At 26.1% G+C, this 25,040-nt stretch overlaps 2 protein-coding genes across 2 annotated transcripts in view; one reads left to right on the top strand and one right to left on the bottom strand.

Annotated features, from left to right (window-relative positions):
- Positions 1-15,250, top strand: part of LOC135924280 (chitinase-3-like protein 1) — a 28,708-nt gene extending 13,458 nt beyond the window's left edge. The window contains exons 2-8 of the mRNA XM_065459334.1: positions 3,554-3,718; positions 6,010-6,272; positions 8,439-8,560; positions 8,615-8,729; positions 9,034-9,276; positions 10,996-11,118; positions 15,068-15,250. Coding sequence (XP_065315406.1) covers positions 3,554-3,718; positions 6,010-6,272; positions 8,439-8,560; positions 8,615-8,729; positions 9,034-9,276; positions 10,996-11,118; positions 15,068-15,214 — 1,178 coding nt within the window. The 3' untranslated portion in view covers positions 15,215-15,250. The remainder of the gene's footprint in view (positions 1-3,553; positions 3,719-6,009; positions 6,273-8,438; positions 8,561-8,614; positions 8,730-9,033; positions 9,277-10,995; positions 11,119-15,067) is intronic.
- Positions 15,251-15,280: 30 nt separating this feature from the next.
- The window catches only part of LOC135924279 (integrator complex subunit 7-like), a 48,027-nt gene continuing 38,267 nt past the window's right edge, over positions 15,281-25,040 (bottom strand). Inside the window, exons 10-18 of the mRNA XM_065459333.1 lie at positions 24,561-24,955; positions 24,226-24,408; positions 23,129-23,384; positions 22,689-22,892; positions 22,070-22,239; positions 20,952-21,178; positions 20,567-20,696; positions 16,481-16,631; positions 15,281-15,386 (exon numbers count right to left, since the gene is read on the bottom strand). Of these exons, the coding sequence (XP_065315405.1) occupies positions 15,313-15,386; positions 16,481-16,631; positions 20,567-20,696; positions 20,952-21,178; positions 22,070-22,239; positions 22,689-22,892; positions 23,129-23,384; positions 24,226-24,408; positions 24,561-24,955 (1,790 nt within the window). The 3' untranslated portion in view covers positions 15,281-15,312. The remainder of the gene's footprint in view (positions 15,387-16,480; positions 16,632-20,566; positions 20,697-20,951; positions 21,179-22,069; positions 22,240-22,688; positions 22,893-23,128; positions 23,385-24,225; positions 24,409-24,560; positions 24,956-25,040) is intronic.

Raw genomic sequence — 25,040 nt, 5'->3', positions numbered from 1 at the left:
TACAGATATAATGTTAATATCTTGACTTTTTTTAAAATTATTTTTATTATTGATCACTTTATTATTATATGGTATAGGATGTGTCTTTGAATCAAAATGATGATTATTTTTTAAAATTATTTAGATTTCCAATTAACAGGATCTATGATGCAGTTATAAGAGAATTTTTAAACCAAACAAATACTCACGTCTCTGCATTGCATTTTTTTTTCATCCAACATATTAAAATTATCATATTTTAATTTATCAATTAAATAAATGCGTCTTTACTTTAAATTCGTCCATTAACAAAATATTTACAAGCTAAATCTAAATGGCCTATATATATGGCAATTTCAATGGAAGAAATAAGTTTCTTTTAATTCAATAACTATTAATTCAAAATGCAATACTATATTAAAATAACAATTATTGTAAGTATATATGTTAGTGTTAATGTGTTTTTCCGGCAATGTGTTATTTTTTCAAAATCATTTTTTTGAGCGCGTTTTTTTAAATTAAAAAATCTGATTTGACTGAAAATATATTCCATCATAATTGGAATATATCTTATGAATGCCAGACACTTTTGCCGTTACCTTTGAGTCATTTATAATTTATATAAAAAACTATGGGAAAACGAATATAAATTATATTAAGTTCAAGAGTTCATGGTAATATCTAGAATTCATAAAGTAGATATTCCAAACATTATGTAATAAATTTTAAAATCAGATAATTAAATTTAAAAAACGCGTTCAAAAATAGTATAAAGTTGAAAAAATAACACATTGGCGGAAAAAATAAATTGTCACTAACATATTTATATAAAAAAAATTTAATTATTAATTTAAATGAATTAAATCATTAATAAAAGATCTGGGTGATTATTATGATATCATCATGAGTAATTAAAATTTTAATTAATATTATTTATTTTTTATTATTTTTTAATTTACAAATATAAAGTTAATATCTTCGATTTCTTTTTTTCAATTATTTTTATTCCTTATCACTTTATTATATAATATAAATAGGATGTTTCTTTGAATCAAAATGATTATAATTTTTTTTAAATTATCTAGGTTTTCTATTAATAATAAAAAGTAAGTAGACCCATGCAGTTAAAAGAGAGTTTTTTAAACAGCATATGCTAGATCAGGAATTAGACTCCCTTAGTAATGCAAGCAAATATTAATTTAGTTCCTAGATATAAAAACATTTTATTTAGGCGCGTACGCAGCGGGGGGGCAGCGGGGGGGGGCAGGTGGATAAATCCCCCCCCCCCCTTTCCAAAGTCAAAAAATGCAGATGCCGGATATATTTTTCAAAAATATTAATTTATATTTGTTAATATTTATTCCTATCTTATATTAAATATATATTTAATTACATTTATTTATCACATTCATCTATTAGGTTATTTTATCATTTAATATCGATTTCAAGTTTTCCGTCGTAATATTTACTAATTATTATCAAATTTTTAGTGGCGTAATATTTATCTACCATTTTCAAATTTCTAGTCAAATAATAATTATTTCTGAAACTTCTTGTCCAACAAACAGAAAAAAATTGCAACCTTGTCTAACGAGATAGAGTCTCCGCCATCAAGCAGTAACAGCTTTTATGGAGTTAGAAGAGCCGATTATTTGCTATTACTGAAATATTAAAATGGCCTGAAAGAAATATTTCCTCAGAAGCAAGAAAATTATTGGATTCAATGCTTATTTCAAAATTTTTTTTACATTAGAATGCATTATTTAATTATACAACTATTTTATGTAATACTTTTCAAAAACATTATATTGACTTGATTAAGAAGATGAGAATAGCGGAGAGCATTTTATTAGAACTCAAGGAAATTAGGGCTAATGTTGATGAATAATTTCATATTTTATATGTTATTGTTGAGTCAAAAGCAGAGCTATTTAATATTGGTTTCCCTCGACTTGCAGCAAAGCAAGCTCATCGTTAAAACATTAATATAGGATCGGTAGAAGAGTATATCTTAGATACATTTATAACCCAAATAGATGAATGGTTTTTAATTCAACATGCAACACTTACCAATATGAAAATATTACTTCCACAAAAACCTTCCCAATTTTTTTCAGATGGTGATAGAAAAATATTTGTTAGATTTTTATCATGAAGATGTTAAAGTATCTTATGATGCCTTATTAGCTGAAATACTATGTTTATAGCTATGGATGCTCTTCATTATTTCAAATACATTTTAGATTATATTCACAATATATTAAAAGGGTTTATATATCTTAGCAACTCTTCCCATTAGTAAACTAATGAGAGAACATTCTCTTTTTTAAGAAGAATAACAGAGTGAACATTTTCTTTTTTAAGAAGAATAACAGAGTCATGCAGAGGTACCATTTACAGGGCACGGCCCGGATTTTTTTAAAAGATTTTCAGGCCCGACCAGACTTAGTTTTAAGAAGATTCATTTTTAAGCCCGGCCCGGCTGTTTTTAAAATAAAATTTCAAGCCCGGCCCGGGTGTTTTAAAAAAAATAAATTATATTATTTTTGATTTTTATAGCGAATAATAACGATTTAAAATATAGGCTGTTTTAAAATATACAGTCCGGCCCGGATATTTTTTAAAAAAACAGGCCCGGTCTGGGTGTTTTTTTAAAAAAATTTCGGGCCCGGCCCGGGTATATTTAAAAAAATTAAAATACGGTCCAGCCCGGGAGCCGGGCCTGCAGGTCAAAAACATACCAAGAAGTACAACTTCTAAAAGTAGATTGAAAGATTTGGATATTTTGAATATTTATAGGCATTTGACGACAAGTAAAGATGAGATAATTGGAAAATTAGCTCAATCCCAACGAAGATTGGATTTTATATTGTAAATATATAACATACAAAATACAATTATTCTTAAGAAACTTTTTGTGTATTAATTTATATTTCCAACATTTAAATCTTTTATACTTTTATATATAATGTTTAGGCTCAAAAAAATCAAATTTCTATTTTGGGTCATTTAAGTGATTCTTATAGTGGTTATATTCACTTTATATTATATAATTCATATTTATTTTATAGTTTTTCATAACGCCAGTTATATCCGTTTAATATTTTTTAATTCACATTTATTTTATAGTTTTTTATATGCCAGTTTATACATATAATTTTTTTAATTCACATTTATTTAATAGTTTTTTATATGCCAGTTTATACATAATTTTTTTATAATTCACAATAATTTAAAATTATGTATTAGAAATAGTTATTAGTCCTAATAAATTTATGCTTGATATTTTTAAAAAACAATAATATTTCTTAAAAAAATTTATTATCCCCCCCCCCACCCCTTCAGACCAAATTCCGGCGTACGCGCCTGATTTTATTTCATCATTTTTAGAGAAATAAAAGCTTAAATATTTAACCTTAAAATCATTATAAACATAGACTTATTAAAATAAATGTTGTATCTTTAATAAGTACATGATTATATTAGTGTTTGACCATAATAAACAACCGATGAAGAAGATTTCAAGTTTTTATTATTATTTTTATTGGTATATTCTTAAAAATTATTTAATTAGATTTTTTGCTATTTTGTTATTTCACCGATTGGGATCAATACAATGAAAATAGATATAAATTCGCAACTTCTGACATTGACCCATTTATTTGCACGCATATCATATACGCTTTCGCGCAACTCAATAAGGATTTTATGATCGCTAACACTGAATGGAACCATAAAAGTGAAAAATTATGTTGTTATAAATTAGATAATCCAATAAAAATATTTTAGAAATTAGTAACATATAAATTGTCCCAAAATATTCCCTACTTTATATTATTATGAATCATATATTATATAGCAATAAATATCACTTGTCTAATTAGTAAAATGATATTATCAAATCCAGATGGCACTAAAAGTCTTTTAAAATTTTGAATTGAAAAATAATATATTATTATTTATATGATTAGAAAATGTAATTTGATTATAAATTTTTTATAAATGATAAAAATCGAATAGTGAATAATATTGAAATATTTTACTTATTTCAAAAATATTTATTAAGCGTTTTAATTTCTTTAGCTTCATTGGAATAAAGTCACTGGAATAAAGGCTTAATAAAAGAGACTATATATTTAATTTTTCCTTCAAAATATAAGGTTATTTATCATAATATATTATGCTTGTCAATATAATGATTATATATTTATTTATTTCTATAGGATATTCTAAATATAAAATATTTGCTTTATAGAGTTCATTGAGTTGACTATCCCTTAGAAAATTTGATAATTAAAATAAAGCCTTCACCAACATTAAAAAAACACATGTTTTAAATCCTATTTATAAATTTAAAGGAATCTAGTACCAGCCATAGATAATTTTGGCAAAGAAGTGATTTTATTCTATTATATTTTATAAAATATGTTAAAATATAATGTATCTAATAGATTTTTTTATAAATAGGTTAAAAATACTTCTATAAGGAATGTTATTAAATTTTTTAAAAATCTTTAATGTTTTTTTATGCATTAATTAGATTAGTTAATAAATTATTTTGATCGTATAGAAAAAACCTTCACTAGCAAGGAATCACGATTTTATTTAGTTAGAGGTGCCTATTATAAGTGCTCTTAGTTAATTGGCAGAATGAAGGACTTCCCTCCTGAAGAAGACGTCTTACTAAACTTGAGGATAGAACCCAATTTTTATTTGCATTAAAATATTTAAAAGTTACAACCCAATTATTCTTGAAAAAATATATAAAAATAAACGAATGGCCACATACACATTCTTAATAAAATTAAATAAGCGAACATATTTTAGTTTTGTTAAAAACCTCGAAAGAGCCAAAAAAACGGCTAAAATTAAGATTTTAGTCAAAAATATTTTATCCTCTAGATTTCACAAAAAGAGAGACCATCTGTCAACATTTTATAATATAATATTAAATATATAACAGTTATTTTATTTATGTTAAAATATTAAACTATCATAATAAAATACTTAAAATGATTTTGTTGTATAGAAAGCAAATTCGGATTAAAAGTGAAAATAAACAATTATATCATAAATTAAACTAGTTTCATAATATTTTTTGGAACAGATACAGAAACAACGTTCTCGTTCCGAAAGCGTCCCATAATTTTATCCAAGTCTAGTTCGCGAAGTTTTATTCCAATGTAACTGACTTTTATAAGAGATAAAATAGATTTTCATGCCTTTTCATATAAAAGTCAATATTTTTTTGTTTTGAGCCAGATGTTATGAAGCTTATATCATTGATTCTCTAAATAATAAATAATAAGGTGAACTTAATCCAACTAGCTTGCTTAGAAAGGTAGGAATTTTAATAGCACTATCCCTGAAATAATTCATCAAGAAGTAAGTTTGCAACTAGAGAGATTCGTTTTTAACCGGTATGAAATTTTTGTATCTCATTAAGAATATATAATATCCTAAAATGTTATCAAAAGAAGATCTTACATTGATAAAAATTATGACGTTAAGAGAAAAATTGTAATGCACCCAAGTTTGATTCGTGAATTCCCTATTAAAAAGTGGTAAATTCGTGTTATTGCCATATATAAAAAAATGAAATTCATGGTTTTAGCTAAAATATTTTTCGAGATATCATAATGTGAAAATTTTACGTTTTTAAAGGTAGCATATCTTAGGAAGTAAGTCAAACTAAAAATTAAAAATTTATATTTTTCTTCCTCAGTTATAAACTACCACCAAAAAAATTTTAATCTGAGGAGGTCTGGTGCAATCGTTAGTTGATATGATTTAATTCAATCGATTGAATTTAGCGTTAAAGATTTTCCTATGTGCTTTATTGGAAAAGGCTTTCAATATATTCTTGGGAACTTATATTATATGCTAGGGTTTTAGGAATAATAGTATGTATATCTGTAATCTGTTTACAAAATATTGTTGTAAAAGTTAGCAAGGGAAAAATGATTAATCGATTAAATGAACTTGTTGGCATATTTCGCATATAATGGATATTATTTCAAATTTCTATAGAATTATACAGGGAATTGATCAATCTCAAACTACAAAACCCATATCTGAAAATTATTCTCTCTGTCGGTGGTTGGAGCTCTAACCAATCTCACTTTAGCGCATTAGCCTCGCATCCTGTCATCAGAAGAAAGTTTGCTAAGAACTTAGCTCGTTATTTATACTATTATGAATTTGATGGGGTGGATATCGATTGGGAATATCCGGGTTTTAATGAACGAGGAGGTCAAGTCCAAGATAAACGAAATCTAAACCATTTACTAAAGGTTCTACAATTACATACAATATTATAAACAAATCCATTGCTATATAATATGATATCTTGAAAAACAAACCATACAAAATTTTGTCAAGCATTTGATTAATTTATAGGGGCAGTTAAATCTATTAGTACAATTCTTGAATTTTGATTGCAATCATGCTTGGATAAACATTGTTAAGTTAAAATTCCTAATCATATTGCAAAATAAGGTCTATGATATCGGACTTTCTGATATTAAATTATTATAATTAACAATTTTTGGTTTGAGTCTAAATAATTATAATTTATGGATGAGTAGAATATACATTATAACAAGCAAAGTATTAAAAACGTTAATTATACCTTAGTAAATTCAATTTTGATGATTAGTATAACAAATAAGTAGGCAGACGCATAGCCAAGATTTTTCTAAGAGGGGGGGGGGGTCAAAAAATATTATAGCTATATAACCCGGTATGTAAATCAGAATTAAATAAAGAATTAAACATCATATGATAATTTATCCATCATAAATGGAATTTTAATCTTGCTTGCGATTGCGTCAATTTAATAATTTGTTTTGTAATTGAAGATTAAATCTTTACTTAAATTAAGTAAAGATAATTCTATGGATTTTGTGATATCGCACATCTGAGATAGGGTTAATTGATTTTGTTGCCAAAATTTACATTTAATATATTTTGAAAAAATTGCAAGATATATTTTAAAGTATGCAATACTTCCATGGCATTTCTTGGAGAATTATTAATTAAAATTAATCGTTCTTACTAAGATTTAAATTCTAATTAATTAACCATAGATATGGCCTTCAGATACATTTGTATCCTCTCAAAATAATTTTTTTTAAAATCCAATTTTCTAAAAATATATAGTCTTTAAAAAATATATATTAATAATTTCAAATAGCCTATACTATTGGGATTTAGAAGATGTTTCACTCACTCAGATTAGTCTATTAATAGTATTTGTAAATTGGATGAAGCCATTTGATGTATCACAAATCGTTCAATAATATGAGGAAAAATGTATCCAAAATGGAATAAAATTATGAACTAAAAATCATATAACCTCGTTCAAGAAAGAAAGAAAGAATCTCTTCGTTTACTAAGTTGTATATAATAATATTCGTGTAACCACAGCCAAATCTTTTTCATTTTTTTGAAAAATATTGTATAAAATGTTTGTGTAATTAAAAAATTTATTAATACATTCCAATACGAAAAAATAATCGGTTATCCTATTGAATCTATTAATATATACGCTTCAGATTATATATTTGGTTCAGGCCATTCTGATATTTCTCCAAAGGCAATCAAAATAGGCTCTTCTAGATTCAAAAATCTGGTAGAAGCTTGATGTCAAAACTTCATCGTTCCGGGAATGCTTTCTAGAATTTTTTTTATTTTTGTAGCAAAAGAAGTCTTAAAAAAAATTTATTCATCAAATTCTGTCCAGCTTCAGATTATATATCTGGTTCAGGTCATTCTGATGTTTCTCCAAGGGCAATCAAAATAGGCTCTTCTAGATTCAAAAGCCAGATGTCGAATACTTCACCGTGCCCGGAATGCTTTTTACAGTTTTTTTTATTTTTGTAGCAAAAGAAGTCTTAAGAATAATTTATTCAGCAAATTCTCTATAAAAAAATGGTTACTAACCTCCTGAAGACCTAATTTCCTCCTTTACTATCTTTAGATTCTTCATTTCGTTCAATAGTTTTATTTGCAATCATTGTGCATCAGATTGTGAAGATGAGTGATCAGTTTTTATAATTTCTGGTTATTGGGTTTAAGTTATCTATTTCTTATATTAAATTATCTCTTAGGTTTTTTTGATTGATAAAATCTTCTTATATCCATCAGTGTTTGAGGTTAAAAAATGTAAGTATATATGCTTCAAATTTTCATAGATAAAAAGGAAAAAATATAAAAATTAATTTTAACTTTTAACTACAATTTAAAATAAAATATAACCTATTAGAAAAAGAATATACTCCGCATTTTAAAATTCATAAAGGCCTTATATATTTTCCGAAAATTTTGCTTATGAGAATAACAGATCCCTCCCCCCCCCCTCCCGTAGACTACGTGTCTGTGAGTAGGTACTCAGTCTCAACAACATAATCATAAACAAATTTATTTTAAAAAATATATCGAATTATCATAAATTGTAGGACATAAGGACGGAATTTGACACTAACGAGAGAGTAAACCAAGCTTCTCTCTTGCTTATTTTAACCGGCTCAGCTAATACCGATATCATAACATCGGGATATGATATTTTGTATATTTCTAGGTAATCTCAAGTTATAATTATTTTGGTTTATTTTATTTAATAATTTTTTGTAAGATACATCGATTTTATTACTGTCATGACATATGATTATAATGGATGCTGGGACACCTCTAAATTGATTGGATACCTAAGCCCTTATAATGATTTAGATGAGAAGGAAGAAAATGTTGTAAGTTAATTAGGTTAAATTTTTTAATATTTTAGGTCATAGAAAAAGATAATATTTATAAGGAGTATAATTAATTGAATTGTTTTCAAATGTTACTAACAAGATTACAAGATGCTTTTAGTAACAAAAATTTTTGTTTATATGTTAACAAAATTGAAATGTTATTAATTATTAATATTTTGTTTCAAAATTAAACTAACTTTACTATGCCGATTAAAAGAAAAATAGCCATGAATATAATTTAAGCGTTAAAAATTTATTATAAAATTAATTCAGATATGTATTTTTTTACATAATGCATAAGCACAAATCTCTGAGTCACTGGATGGATAACGGGATGGCACCGCACAAAATACTAGTAGGTATAGCAGCATTTGGACGTAGTTATATCACTCCGAACATAGGCAACCAGCTGTTGCTGATTCAAAAATGGAGAGCTGAACACAGAACCAGTGACAAAAAAAGCAAAAGCATGAAGCCCATTTTCTTGAATTGCGGAAAAACTGGGGTATACAAAGACCAACCCGGATACTTATTGTACAGTGAAGTATAACAACCAGTCTAATAAGCGATATTTTTGATGGCACATCTTGTTAAAGCACTTCTCTAATTTCAGCAAAAAATGTTTCATATTAAATAAGACGTAGACAAGATTATTATAAGTGGAGGGGCAAATATTGGTTTGTCTCATGTCAGCCTTTTTTTATTTTTTGGGCAGGCTACATATACTTTTACATAATATTGGGTTTTTATTATGGCTAAATCAAATTAGATAGCAAATTTTATTTTTATAACTATTAAATTAAAACACACAAAATCACAGCGTATTTTCTATAATTTGACGTCAATCTAATTATGAATGAGGGGTTAAGCCTAAAATCTTAATTTATAAATCTTTGCATGGCCCATATATTACGGGTAAATCTAAATTTTATCAATAATTATTAATTCAAATTTAACATATAGTATAAAATAAAAATGAAGCTTTTATAATTATAGGTTTGTATTTGCATCAGAGGTCTGTAAAGCCCGACCCCTTATTTAAATATTCGTCTGGCTCCTACAGGCCTGAAAAATCTTTTTTAGATGAATTTTCCGACCATCACATTTTTAATGTCTATATCTACCTTACCTAATTTTTCCAAATCTCAAAAGCTCTTTATCTCTTTATAGATTATTTCTATAACAAGTGTTTTATAAATCAACTATTTTTGATAACTATATTGTAAATTTGTAATTGGATCATATCATAAATAACTTGCTTAATTTATTTGTGAATTCTTAATTATATTTATAGATTCAGTATTTTAGTTAAACATCTCTTAAAATATTTAGAAATAGGCATATTGTAATTTCAAATGGTATTAAGCAAAATATTGGCTTAAAATTCAAAAAAATATATCAAAATTTTAATACTTGGATTAGGCCATTAAAATTTTACAAAAAATATGAAATTTGCAAAGCCTCGCCCGATTTTTAAATATAAATTGTCCGGCACAGTTTATTGATTTTTAATGTATAAATTGCCCGGCCCCATCGGCCGAGATTTGAAGATTAACTTGTATCATCTGTTTCCATATTATTGTTTTGTGTTTAAAATATTTTTCAAGTTATATATTTATTAAATAATGCTCGGTTATTTAATTATATTAAATTTTTTAAAAAACCCAAATTCTTAAATTTCATAAAGATAGGATCTCTATGATAAAATTCTGAAATATCAATGATTAATCGTAAAAAAAATAAACCCAAAAATTTTTATTCAGTGAAAAAGAGGTAAGAAAAGTGTTACAACTTACGAAATCTTAAATATATTGACGGAAGATAGACATTCATGTATCCGTCATATTACATCTTAATAGAATTCATTCCTCAAGAAAAATTATTCTATAAGTATTTAAAATAGAAAGATTCATTCTATGAATCTTTCATCTTAGGTGCACTATTAGATATCTTAAAAAAATAGTAATTGTCCGCCATTTTTAAGGCAAAGAAAAAGCCATTTTGGCCTGCCAGCAATAGCAAAAAAAAGACTAAAATGGATAATTGAACATGAATCCTAGGGCAAATAAGAATACAGTTTGGATAAGATAAAATCATAGAAGCTAAATTTGTCAACTTAAGGGATTATCATATTTTTTAAACTGGATAGGCAAGAATTAATTAAAATATTAAAATGAGATAAGTTAAATAATTCTCAAACTAACCTTTAAAAATAACTCTCAAAAAGTCATTTATTTAATAATGCGCCATTTAAAATAAACAGATATGTGAAAACATCAACTATAAAAACTGGTCTGTGGGTTACGATAATATGGCTGATGCTCCTTTTGCCTACTCTGGCGATCAATTTGTTTCGTATGAAAATGAAAAAAGTATTGTAAACAAGGTAAAGAAAAGAATAATTACAATTTGAATATTCTTATTTTGAAAATTTAACACAATTTTTAATGACAATTGGAAAATAAAAAAGGACAGTTTTATTTTTTAATTTTAATATGGTTTTTGTTTTATAATCTGAAATTCTGGTTTTAAATTAGTACATTTTCAATAAGTGTCGAATATAAATACAAATATACTTCAAAAACGTATTTGAATATAAATATATTTTAAAAAATGTATCTAAAATGTAAATACTAAATACATATAAAAAAATTCGAAAATAGTAATTAAATACATTTTTATATTATTAACATTTGCGAAAATTTTAATAATTATATAAATAATATTAGCGTATCAAATTTTTTTTATTTATTATATTTTGTCTAAGGTAAATAGAAACATTATAAATGCTAAATTTTATCAGCAGATTTCAAAAATTATGTTATAATTGCAAATATCATTGAGTTATATTGCAGACACAAAATTATGATCATAGCTTCAAACACAAAAAATTTTAAATATATCAAATTTAAAAATGAAAAATAAAATATTATAATCACTGGATGTTTAGCCTAATAATTTAGTTTGTAAAATATTTATCTTCCTGCTTGAACAGATAGGCAAAATAGAATTATATTAAAAAATATATTTTAATAATTTAAAAATTATTTTATTTTACCACTCATCTTTTAAATAATTTAATACAGATATTAAATTAGGTCAGAAATATACTAAAATGAATTATTCTTTCTTCGATATAAACAACAAAATTATTCAATTCAGAATTATGAATCGAATACGAATAATAAAAAAATAGTATTCAAAATTATTCGCTAAATTTAATAGGGTATTTGTGGAGCCTTACTTTATTTCCACATCTATAAATCATTTTTAAAATTTTAATAATCCTTTTCTTTATTTTTAAAGAATTTAATTTTCAAATCAAATATTCAACGAAATCAATATTTTCATTATTGATACTAATAGAATAAAGAATTGTTAAATTCATACGAATTTATGAATAATGCAAATATTCGATTCGATTCGTATTTTTTAGACTTATATTAACATAGACTGCTCAACGCTTAATAAAACGTCTTTAAAATAATCACCATTTGCAAAATAAAAATTTTTATTTTAAAAGGCTATGTTTATAATGATTTTAAAAATATTTCATATATTTTTGATTCTTTATAACATTTTATTTAAATCGCATCTATAATATATATAAAAGCCGTGTTACGCTCACACTGTCCGAGTCACAGTGTGACAATTTATAATATATATTTAAAAAATTGTGAATTTTGAAAAGGGTCTGTGGCCTAATCGGCAAGAGAGTCATTTACAAACCTGATGGCTTTGTGTTTGAATCGCAGCAAAGAACATTTTTTTTCATAATCCAACTTGGTATTTTTTCCTTAATCCAACTTGGTGGTTCCGTCCTTTGGGATGGGCATTTAAATTCCCATTGGGCCTGAAAATGTTGTCATTTGAAGAAATCTGGTGGTAAATGCATGGGAAAATAAAAGTGGCTGACACATATCATTTATAAATGGATTCTTTGGCAGAGGTAAAATCCATTATAATTTGCTGTTTTCAATGTCATCCTGCTGACTAGAGGTCTGCAATGGGCAAGTTTTGGTGCACCTGCCTGCTCATTTATTTAAAAATTTTGTTTAACTTGCCTACACAAAACATTCTTATTATATATTATTGTTACAAAAACTGTTTAATATATAACAGACACTGCAGAGATACCATTTGCACCGCCCAGCCTGGGCAGAATTTATTAAAAAAAACATTTAAGCTTACCCTGATTCGGGATTTTTTTCAAAAATTTTTTTTCGGCCTGGCTTAGGCCCGGGGATAATTTTAAAAAAATTTAGGCCCGGCCCGCGGATAATTGAAAAAATTAAAATATGGCTTCATTAAAATATGAATTTTTTAAAAATAATTATTTTTATATTATATCTTTCTTAGATTCATCTTTTATCTTAATAATAGGAATTTCATTCTTAAATTTTTATCAAATATAAAATCATTTGCAATTTTTCAATATTTCGTAAAATTAATTAGATTTCATAAAATGAAATCCATTTTCGATTGAATAAAACCATCAATAATAATATTTTCGTATTTTGATTGACATTACATCATAACAAATATTTATTATTTAATTTCGCAATTGTGACAATATCTTTTTGATAAATGTTATATCCTGCAATTTATATTTTTGATATAAAAATTCTCTGGTTTCGTTTGTAAAAAGCCATATTTTATTGGCTAGATTTTTTTAGAAACTAAAAATATTAACAAATACAAAAATTTTAACAACTTCATATTCATTCCAATAGTGACTTCCGCAAATGCATTTTTCGCCATGTCTTTAAAAAATCTAGGCAATGGCTTTTTACAAAAGAAGCCAGAAATTTTTAAATATGCGTAAAAAAATTCAAATAAAATTTTTTAGACATAATTATGGTTCCTTTTTGGGAATTCAATTAAAAAATTGTAATAATAACTAATAAATATTATCGGAATCAGGTAGTTGAGATCACCCAGTTGGCTTCAAAAATACATGGTTGCTGGATCGAACACAGAACTACCGGATTAACATGCACTCACCCAACTAGGCCACAGACGCTCTTAGAAAATGACTATTTTTTAAATATAAATATTAGAAATAAACATTAGTTACCTCGATCACATTTTGATTGTATCAATATCGTATGATGCGATATTTAACATTAACCTTCGAGCCTTAGAAAATATTTATAGTAAAATATTATTCTAATTAATTATTAAACTAATCATTATATTGGTGATATTCAATCAAAAGCAATAAAGATGCACTCAATATTTAAAATATAATACACTTTTTATAAGGAAAAATTTATTTTAGATAAGTATCAATTTTATCTATCTTTTTATGTCCCAAATTCATGCAATTATGTATGTTGTTAGGGAGAGAGCCAAAAGACTAATAATTATATAAAAGAAGATATTAAATTATAAGAGGGACAGGAAATAAGGAAATTACTATCGACCAGTCGATTAAGTGTGGTGATTCAAACTCACTCCTTTTAAGACATATGGGGAGAGTTAAGATAAGTTGAAAAGTTTCTTAGATCTCACTTACTCTCAATTATAACATCTTTCTTTTCCTTTAAATTCTCACAAATTTGCAATCTTATATAAAATGTAACCCAATTTTTAATTTCCACATATATTTATTATTATTTATCTATAAAATCGAATAACAATTACAACAAAAAAAATTGATAAGAATTTTTGACATCAAAAAATATATTGATTCTATTCATCGAAAAAAATACCTTGATATGAAAAAAGTAACTCCGTTTTTTAATTATATTATTTTTTTTTCCCACCAATCAACAATATGCAATATTGTTGATGGACGCTTTCTATATAAATATACTTTCTTAATTTTACAAGGCTATGACAATATGGATTTCATATTCACAAATGTGATCCGTAATATGCCAATGTATATTTTTTTTTAAATCAACGTAGAAAAAAATTATACACCAAATTTTTTTTTAAAGAAATACGGAAGAAGAATTTTATTTGAAAAAATGGGGCCAGACCAGACTTAAAAATATAAAATGGGGCCGGGCCAAATTATTTTCCAAATCCGGGCCGTACAAATGGTATCTATGCAGGTCTCTGTTATTAAATTGACCTATGTGTATCATATAATTGAGCCCATATGGGCTAGATATTCAAATTAATCTTCTAAATAAAAAAGGCAAATTTTTTAATTTATTAAATAGGTTATAAATTTCTAAAATGGCACTTTTCTGCGACGCTTGTCTTCATGGATTATTATTATGGTATTAAACTTATTACAATAAATTTAACATTTACTATGATTACATCTATATTTATATAAATGAAATTTTAAGAACTAAAATTCTATATCACTAAAATCTTAGATAAAACTAATCGACAACTATAATTTGGCGGGAGCTACCATTTGGTCATTAGCGGGGGACGATCCACATGGAAAATATTGCGAGAATAAAAATTTTCCTATTACTAATTTTGTTTTCAAAAAATTGAGAATCCATTATACAACGTAATAGTTTTTATAATAAATATTTATTGCGGAAAAATACAATTTTACATATTTTTATATTAGTACATTTAAAAAAAATAATAATAAAGCGCTGTTTTTTAATTAAATAATAGCTGATGTTATTTTGACGTGTAATTCAGAATGAGGCCCAGTTTCCCAAATTTGTTCGTTAGAATCTAAAAATAATTGTTTAATTCCAATGTAAGATAGAAATAAGTCAATTATAAGGGAAAGTAGGGCTGTGCCGATCCACATATTTTTCACCGATCCGATATTGGTTTAAACCCGATCCGATACAGATATATTAATTTTTCACCACCCACCTTTGAACCAAATGTAATTAAGAAATCAATATTTTTTATGGAAAAAATCGAATTATACATTTAATTTAATTTTATTATTTATATAATAATTTTAAAAAGTTTACGGATATTGGTAGTATTAAATGAATTTTCATTTTCCTCCCCATGAAATTAGAATTCCGCAAACGCATTTTGCAAAATTATATTTGTCTTTTGTAAAATATTTCCATAATTCAGAAACCATATTTAAAAAAATTCTTTTATTTAAAGTATAAATAATAAAATTGGCGTTATTATTTAAAAAGATTTAAAATAAATAAAACTTTGGGTGTTCCTTTCTATTTTTATCAAAAAACTTTTAAAATACTATAAATCTATTTTAAAAAATAAATAAAATTTAAGGGGTGTTGTGAATTTGCATTGTTTAAAAAAAAATTATTTAGAAAATATTATTAATGTAAAATAAATATAAATAAAATTAAAAAAAGAAAAGAAAAAAGATTGGATCGGTTTTTACAGGTATCGATCCGATATTTTTGGAAAAAGCTAAATATCGGTGCCGATATTTAATATCGGCACAGCCCTAGAAAAAAGTAAACCACCCCTATATTATAAGGTTCTAATTCCATTTCAATAATTTTACAAAAAATGCCAATCCCAAAACATGTCACTATCTTATATTCCATAAATAACATTTTAAAATTTAATTTTTGAGGATTTTTTAAATGTAAATTGAATAGACCGGTAAAATAATAATTTTGACCTAGCCCAATTTTAACTAAATTAACGTTTGGCTTGGAAGGTTTGAGAACTACACAAAAACTTTGTATTTATACCCAAGTCATTAAGCTTAAAACTAAAGCTTTTCAATAATCATAGAAATTTTAATATGTTAATGAAGTTTCGAACCAATCAAATTGTGATTTTATTACGGAAACGAGGTAGATATTTTGGGTAATTTTTTTTACCTATAATCGAGCAATCGGTCATAACGGTATAGAATCCAATGATGGGAAACTCTAAGAGAAATTGTACGTTGAAATAATCGTTATGTATGGCGACATCTTTGATAAATCTTTCCGGGTTTCGTCGCATTTTTTCTCGAGTTTTCAAGAAAGCCTTTTAAATAGCAATTTATGTTAATTAATTAGTTATTTTTGGCCGATATCTATTCAGCCCTAAATGTTGTAATTTATTTAATATATGAAATTAATAATAAATATTTTTAAAAACAAGGACATAAAGTGGCATGAATATAAGATATATTTTACGAATTTTTTTTATTTACTTATATCAAAAATTAGGAATAATTAAATGAGTTTATTAAAAAATAAATTTTAATATTCGTTGGTTTTTTAAATAATAATCATTTATTGGGCTTAAAAGATTAATTTTGTGCGCCAAAATAATAAATCGTAGTAGTTTTCATGTGTTATAGAAATCAAATAAATCAAAATTGACATATTGGCCATAGAAAAGGGAAAATACCAGGATAGACCGATGTCGATACACCGCTGTTGAATAACGGACTAACACAATACTTTTGTATTGAAATCGGTTTAAAACTATTATATTGATTTCAACAATATTTTACCTATATTGAATTGTATTGCTATTGGTTTATATTATTGGTTTTATTTACTTATATTTTTCGGTAAATTAAGAACAAAAATAAATTACTTGGTAAATAAAACATGAGTAGAGTTTTGCGACAAAAATTACAGGAATTAAAACCAAACCTAAATCTGGGGAAGAAAACCAGGGTTTTTGGAAAAAAATTCTGAACAAACCTAACCTGAACCCCGTTTATGAAATTTCCAAAATTACGCACCGAACCCGAGAATTTTTTTTAACCCGGGTTCAACCGAGTCCAGTGAATATGGTTTAAAATCATATATTAAGATAATTATAAATTGTAGTGCTGTAAACATTTCTAAAAAAATCGAACGTGTTCGCGTTCATAAACAAAATCGAACGCGTTCACGTTCGCTTTCAAAAAAAAAGGAACGCGTTAACGTTCGCGTTCACGTTCGTTCAAAATTTTATGTAAATTTTTTTTTAATTAAATTAATGTCTTATATATTTTAACACAATATATTAGCCATGTTAAAAAATAATATAGTTTTATTTTGATAATCAATATATATATAATCACCGTAATCAAGAAATGAACGTTTTCGTATATCCTTAATGTTAATTTTTATTTTTCTCATCAACTTTCCTATCTTCTTAATGTTAATTTTTATTTTTCCTATCAACTTTCCTATCTTCTTAATGTTAAATAAATCGATGGAGACTATATCTCTCTAATGTTAAATTTTAAGAAAATTTTTTGTACATAACTGGATTCGAACCCATGACTTAACGTTTTAAAGGCAAACGTTCTTCCCACTGAGCCACCTTCTATATTAAATTTTGTAGTATAATCTTTCTTATATACGTTATTATTTTGCTGTTATTTTTTATTTTTAGGCTTATTAATCTTTATTTTAATTGGTTTATTAAGGTCGGTATTAAAAAAAAAATTCTTATAATAGTTCAAGATTTTTTTTATTCCCGTCATACTTGATGGGTTATCTACTAGTATAAAAAAATTTATTAATACTACAATTAAATGTCGTTTTATATTGTGAAGATTTTGAAACTATATAATACTTTTTAGGCACATTTTACATTTGGTTAAATTAGTTCCTTCAATATAGGAAGTTACTGTAAAATTATCATATTTGGGCCATAGTAATGTTAACTCACCTGATTTTAAATTTTCAGAATCAGATAATGATGATGAAATAATAATTCTATGCTTATGCAAATCTATTAAATTAAATATAAACAATAATATTCAAATTAATAAACTATAATGGTGTGCTAAAAAAAATTTAAATGTGAAAAGGAAAAACAGTTGATTATAAAATACAAGACATTTTTCTTAAAAAATTTGGATTAATATTAAATTTTTCAAATAAATAAAAATAAAAGGTGTTTTTAAAATTGAACGAACGTTAAATTCGAACGCGTTCTTCATAAAAAAGGAACGGGTTCACGTTCAAAGTTCGTCAAAATAAAAAGGAACGCCGTTCACCATTTTTTTCAAAAAAACGAACTTCGTTCACGAACGATTTTGAACGCGTTCGTTTGTTTACAACACTAATAAATTGTAAATACAAAATTAATAATTTAATGAGATTTTTTAATATTTAAATTTATTTATATATAAACGGTATAAATCCTTAAATATTTCATATATTTAATGATGATGAATAGATTTGTGCGAAAAGACATTTTGTTAATTTATAGATTAGGATTAAATCCGTATCCACGCGCATTTTTTCTGATGATAATAGTTCGGATGAAGTTATTGAACAGATTTAGAGAAATTGATACAACTTAAAGAAAGGCAGGAGAAAATACTTGGAATGATAATTATTAAATTTGGCGATTTTAAAAGATTGGATAAGAAGGAAAATATTTTACATTTTTGAGAGTCTGCTAAGCTACAGCACCCTGATTTATATTTTTATCCAAAATTATTTGCTATTTCTGCAACCCAAGTTAATTTATCATATTTTCATATAAATATATTTAATATTAGCATTGAAATATCTTTTTCACATTTGAAATTGATTTTTTCATTGCTTAGGACGAGCTCTTGGAAGAAATTATGCTAATACGTCTAAATAAATTTTTTTAAATTGAATCATGATTATGCCTTAAATGTATAAATATATTTTGCCTATAAATAAAATAAAAATTTTATTTTTTATAATACTAAATTTATGTCTAGTTTTTTCATTATGATTTAAATATAAATGTTTTTTCATCAATTCAAAAATTCCTAAACCTGAGCTGAAACCGGAACTAAACCCGAGTTCAAAAATATTACCCTGAGCCGAACAATTATTTTTTATCTTGAACTAAACCTGAACCAAACCCGGCTAAAATTTTTGCTGGGTTCGCATCCCTGAAAAATTTATTAAATAAATCTTAAAATATAAGTTATTTGTATTACTTAATTTTGAATAATATTGATATTGCTTTTAAACCTATATATCATTACTATTGTATTGATTTAAATCAGTTATTGATATTGGCTCTGAGTTGTATTAGTTTATCTTATTTTATATTGTTCTGGTATTGAAAACCAAGAAAATATTAGTAATGTTGCCAGACATACTGTTTACTGATATAAACAAAAATTTAAAAAAATGAAAGTAACTGAGAAGAAAGGGCTCATATTAAAGTTGAAGATAAATAACATTGCTTTCAACCTCAAAGCATAAAAATTATATATGAGTGTATCTTTTGGGGTATATTTCGTAAGAAACTTGAATATATTAAGGTGAAAAGCAGCTATCTAAGCTCATCATATCTGAGCTTTTTAAAAAGGTTTAGCCTATCTTTCAGAGGTAAAAGTCAATCGAATGGTTATATGGATTAAATTATATATTATTATATTTTCACCAGAGAGCTCATAAAAGGGGAATAGAATCCAGGAGAATTAATTTTTTACGGCTCAATCCTGGTGGCAAAAAAACTGTAGGTCCAGTATAATGGAATTGAAAAATATTCCCAAACTCAAAATATTTATTTTATTCACTAACCTCTTTCTTTATTATATTATGGATATCTAAATATTTCGTTTATATTTATTTATTTTATTATATTTATTACAAAATATGATATGAAATATTTAGGAAATTAAATAAAACTGATTTAAATTAAATCCTAATTTTATTTTGAAGTAGAAATAATAAATAATCCAAGATATTAGGTTTAAGATTAGACGTGTTCTTCTTTATTCGTCTATAATGAGGCCGGCAGTTGAAGAATTTCGCTCCCTGAAGAAACCATTCTTGCCGCCAGTATTTGAAGAATTCTGTTTTATGAAGAAGCCACTATATCAACTTTTGGCTATTTATCTCCATTCAGCTCTACCTGATTTCATGTTATTTAATATACATTTTTTTTTGTTTTTATTCAATCAAGGAGAAATGTAGATGGGCCAATAGTTTAATGATGATGTTATGTAAGAATGAATTAAATATTATTTTTACAATGTCAGTATATAGTTCGGCTAACTCAGCATAGGCCGAGTATTTGTCTTCTTTAGATTCTACATGGCTTTCGGTATCTTCGTGAGTTTCGCTATCACTCGACGATATTTCGGGTTCGATGTAACGCGATCTTAGATTTATATTTCGTTTTTTTTCAAATATTTTAATATCAATTAAAAATTCTTATAAATATTCTAGAAATAAAGAATATTTATTATTTGCTTGACTTTCTTTTTGTTTATATCTTTCTTTTGCAATATTACAATTAATTCCTAATTAATTAAGACAAGAAAAAAAAATAAGTGACAATATAATTTATCACAATCAATACGATAACATAATTATAGAAGTATTTTTTTAAAATAATATTATACAATATACTAACCTCGAATGAGCACCTTTACCTAAGCGGGCAGCTATAAAATGGCACTGAACCCTAGCAAGCTTGATATTTTGTGAATTAGGCCCGTTGATGATTCCTTCGACATTGATTGTTAGTAAGGTTTCTAATCGACAAGTAATAAAGGTTGAAGGATCTTTGGTATTTAGACTCAAGGATAGCTTATTGGAAGACGGAGAAGTGAAATATTTGGGTTGAGGAGAAACAACTAACTAGAGAAATAACATTCATTTTTTTTAATACGTGAAACCGTGAAAGTTAAAAAATATGAATATAATAATAGAGCGAGTGTTAGAAAGCGAATGGCTTTATTTTTTTAAATGAGCATCTTTTAAAGCAAGAATCAGTGACGCGGCTTGGGGGGGGGCATGCGTACTTTATATTTAATCATATAAAAAATTGACTCTAGTAGTAGGCCTAAATGATAAGAAGCGGTATTGTTAAAAAATATCCCTATTTTTTTTAAATACGCTAATAGCTAAATGAGGATTATATATTTTTTAAAATTTTTCTACCATATTATCAATAGGTATGTTTAGATAACAATGGGCATGGATTAATAATATAACAAAAAATAAAATGAATAATTTTAAAAAGCCGTTTTAAGGAATTACATAACTTGATATTTTCGGTAATTAAATATAGCAATATAATCTTAACATTATTATTAAGAAATTTCGTTTATCTTTTCGGTCTCAACATCTCTATTTCAGACTTTACAAATATTTTAGATCCATATCTAAATTGGATTTATAATACATATTTTGGAATTGCGCAAAATTAAATAAAATATTAAAATTAATTGGATTATATATAAAATATATTAATTTTCGTATTTATAGTTAACAGTTTTTTTATCATATTTTATTTAATTTAAACTCGAGAAAAAATAGAGCACTGCTTTAACAACTCTGATAGCGGCGTCACTAGCTAGAATTGACATTTGTGTAATCGTTTAATTACTGATGTCTTTATATGAATAGTCTTTTTTTCAAAATTGCATTAATATGATACATACTTAATTAAACAAACTCAAACAATCTCTTTTTGATTTGTAGTATTAAATATGAAGAATATAAAATAAGTAACATAAAAAAAAATACTTCTATAGTGGTAACTTTAGGGCATCTAAAGTAAAAAGGCGGGTAGGACGCGGGTTTCCCCATGGTTATTCTTATTTTTTCGATCAAACAAAAAATAAGTTCCTCGTTGAATAGATTATCGTCATCTACCGAACCTTTGTCAGTTGGTGCTTTTTGTTCCGAATTTTTAGCTAAAGGTTTTATAAGGTAATCATAAAATTTTTAAATAAATAAAAATAATACAATCCCAAATTTAAAAAAATCTGTCTTTCGAAAATGATGTGATTCCCGGAATAAGAACTAACCGAAACCGGGTGAAATCTAAGAAACAGGAACCGAACCCTTAATTTATTTAGGAACCGGCTAAACTACTCTTAAAAATGCTCCGAATCTGACCCACAATCTTTTTCCAGATCCCAAATCGGATAAATATTATATTACACATTTATATTTTATTGTAAATTAAATATCTAGAAAAAATATGGAAATCGTAAATCATGAATGCAAAAAAAAATCAGAACACACCCGATAATATTTAAATCAGATTTCATGCCCCGCGATTCATTTTTTTGAAAAAAATTATGATACCCCGAAATATCACACCAAAGTAAACCCAGCTCTATTATAAAGTATATAAAACTTTTATTTATCTCTTGATAATAGAGCAGAGGATCTTGGAAGACTTTTGACATGATTGAAAGCTTGTCGATAAAATTAAGACGAATTATATCTCGGGATTTTTTATCGCAATCGAAGCACCTCGTGGTGTAAAAATATTGATAAGAACGTAATAGTTTTTCGAATCGTGATGTCACTATATGTAATCTACGGTTTAATTTGGCTTCTATTAATAATTTATGGATAATAAATAATTTATATAAATAGGTTATGATTTTATTTATTTCGACTTTCTTTTCAATTTTCTTTTCTATCTAATTTCAGCTCTCTTTTTTAAAATCAAATTTTTCTTTCTATTTTTCTATCTATCTCCTTCCTTCCTTCCTTCCCTGCTTTCTTACTTCTCCTGACGATAAAAAAATATAGTATATAAACAATTTATATTTTTTGAGAAATACACACTCTGGTCATCTTTTACAATTTTTCTAAAGTCTTCTCTATCTTGTGTATCTAATCGCAGATATGTCTGAACAGGCAAAATTATTAATCCCTTAAGCGCGAGGATGGCTTCCGACAAAAGAATAAAAGTGTTAGCTCGCAACTCGGTAAACTTGCATTGAAAAACCAAGGGTGTTGTGGTATGAGAAGAAAATGAGGATGAATAATAGCTGTCACTTTTGTCTATGGTTCCAGTGTAAGGGAAATTGAGGGTGGCTATCTAATGTCAAAATAAATGATTAGTTGCTTTCAAAAGAAATATTTATGTTTGTTTTAAAACTTCGAAAATACCATGTATCGACAACTGCGAAAAAATATTCCTTCTTAGCAATTTTTATTGTATCTCTTATTTTTAAGAACCAATGAAAATAGGAAATTTGATAAAAATCTTAGGGGTAAACCGAAAATATGCTAGCAGTGGCTTTTATTCGATATATAAAGAAAAAAGTATATTTAGATTTGACAAAACACATGACATGATTAATGAAACCAATTAAAAAATTGTAATCAATATCTTTGTTAATATTAATGCACGACTAAAAAACGTAATATGTGCCATGCGAAAATATTTAAAAAGATATCAAGGCATATTTAAAAAGGTTGACAATTCATTTTAAAGCAAGGTGGTTATTTGCCAGATATAATATACAAAAGGTTCAATGAATATATGAAATATCGCTGAATCGAAAATGAATTACTAAAGAAGTAGTTAAGGCTCGATTTTTGAAATGGAAATGAAATTCAAAAGGGCATTGAAACAGATTGCGTTTAGAAATTGTCCGAATCAGATAAGTAATTTATTTTTTGGGGTATAGTTATGGGATCACAGGTAGAAAATAATGTTTTTAATTTTTCCTTGTCAACTTTTTTTTTATTTAAAAGAATTGCTAAACCTCTTTCTAATGCAATGATGTCTTATTCACCATTTATATTCTGCAAAGCGAAAGTTTATAATGCTATTAATACTTTTTTCCTGATATGTTTATGGTAATGCAATAGTTAACAATAAATAAATAATATTTTGAACAATTTTCTTCATTTAAAAAAAAATACATTAAAACCTTCAATTTTTCTAAAGCCAAATACTGATATTCAAGTGCAGTTTCGAGAGATGAATAATCCAGGCTCATTAATTTATTAAAATCAGGTGTAAAAGAATAGGAAAACGTTTGAACAAGTAAGCTTTCGGCGTGTGAGACGTTTTCGAGGGCTTGCAGCCAGAACATAAAATGGTCACTGAATACCTTAAATCAATTTGCAAAATTTTTAAAAAAATAATTTGTTTTAAATAAAAATAATAACGAGTTCAGATTTTAATTATTCGAAAAAAATGGAGATTTTTAGTAAATTGAAACAAACTATTTATCAGTTTCTAAGTATGGGTAGGGAACTTAACTTTGCCGAGCAAGGCCCCGAAAAATTTTTCAGCGCAGGAGGCATGCCGGCCTATAAGAGCGGATGTTCCCATCTTGTACAAGCTCCAAGCGTTACGCGGATTTCGTTCGAATAAATAGCTGGCTAAAGTCCCATCACAAGTAGGTGTTATATCAAAAATGGCGCAAGATAAAATGGGAGGCATTACGGGATTATCGGCTATTTGGGTTAGTTTTAGGGATAAATATGCTAGCCTGGGGTCTTCCTTGATCATAAATTCCGTAAATCGCGGTTTTTTGAAAGTTCTAGGGAAAAAGAGCGCAAAACATCGGCACAAGATAGTGAAAGAAGGTAGAATTAAGACGTCAAACGTTATGGAGGATAGATTAGAAGTGATATTAAGGCGTTCCTCGGATTCTTTTAAAAATATGAAAATTTCTAATAATTAGAGTAGGATAGAGTGATTATTTTTTTTTAAACGCCTGGACTAAAAAAAATACAT

This window comes from Gordionus sp. m RMFG-2023, chromosome 2, assembly GCF_954871325.1.
Source record: "Gordionus sp. m RMFG-2023 chromosome 2, tfGorSpeb1-WG-v2, whole genome shotgun sequence".
NCBI classification, from domain to species: domain Eukaryota; kingdom Metazoa; phylum Nematomorpha; class Gordioida; order Chordodea; family Parachordodidae; genus Gordionus; species Gordionus sp. m RMFG-2023.
The sequence above is the reverse complement of the archived record's forward strand: the minus strand, read 5'-3'. Positions and strand labels throughout refer to the sequence as shown.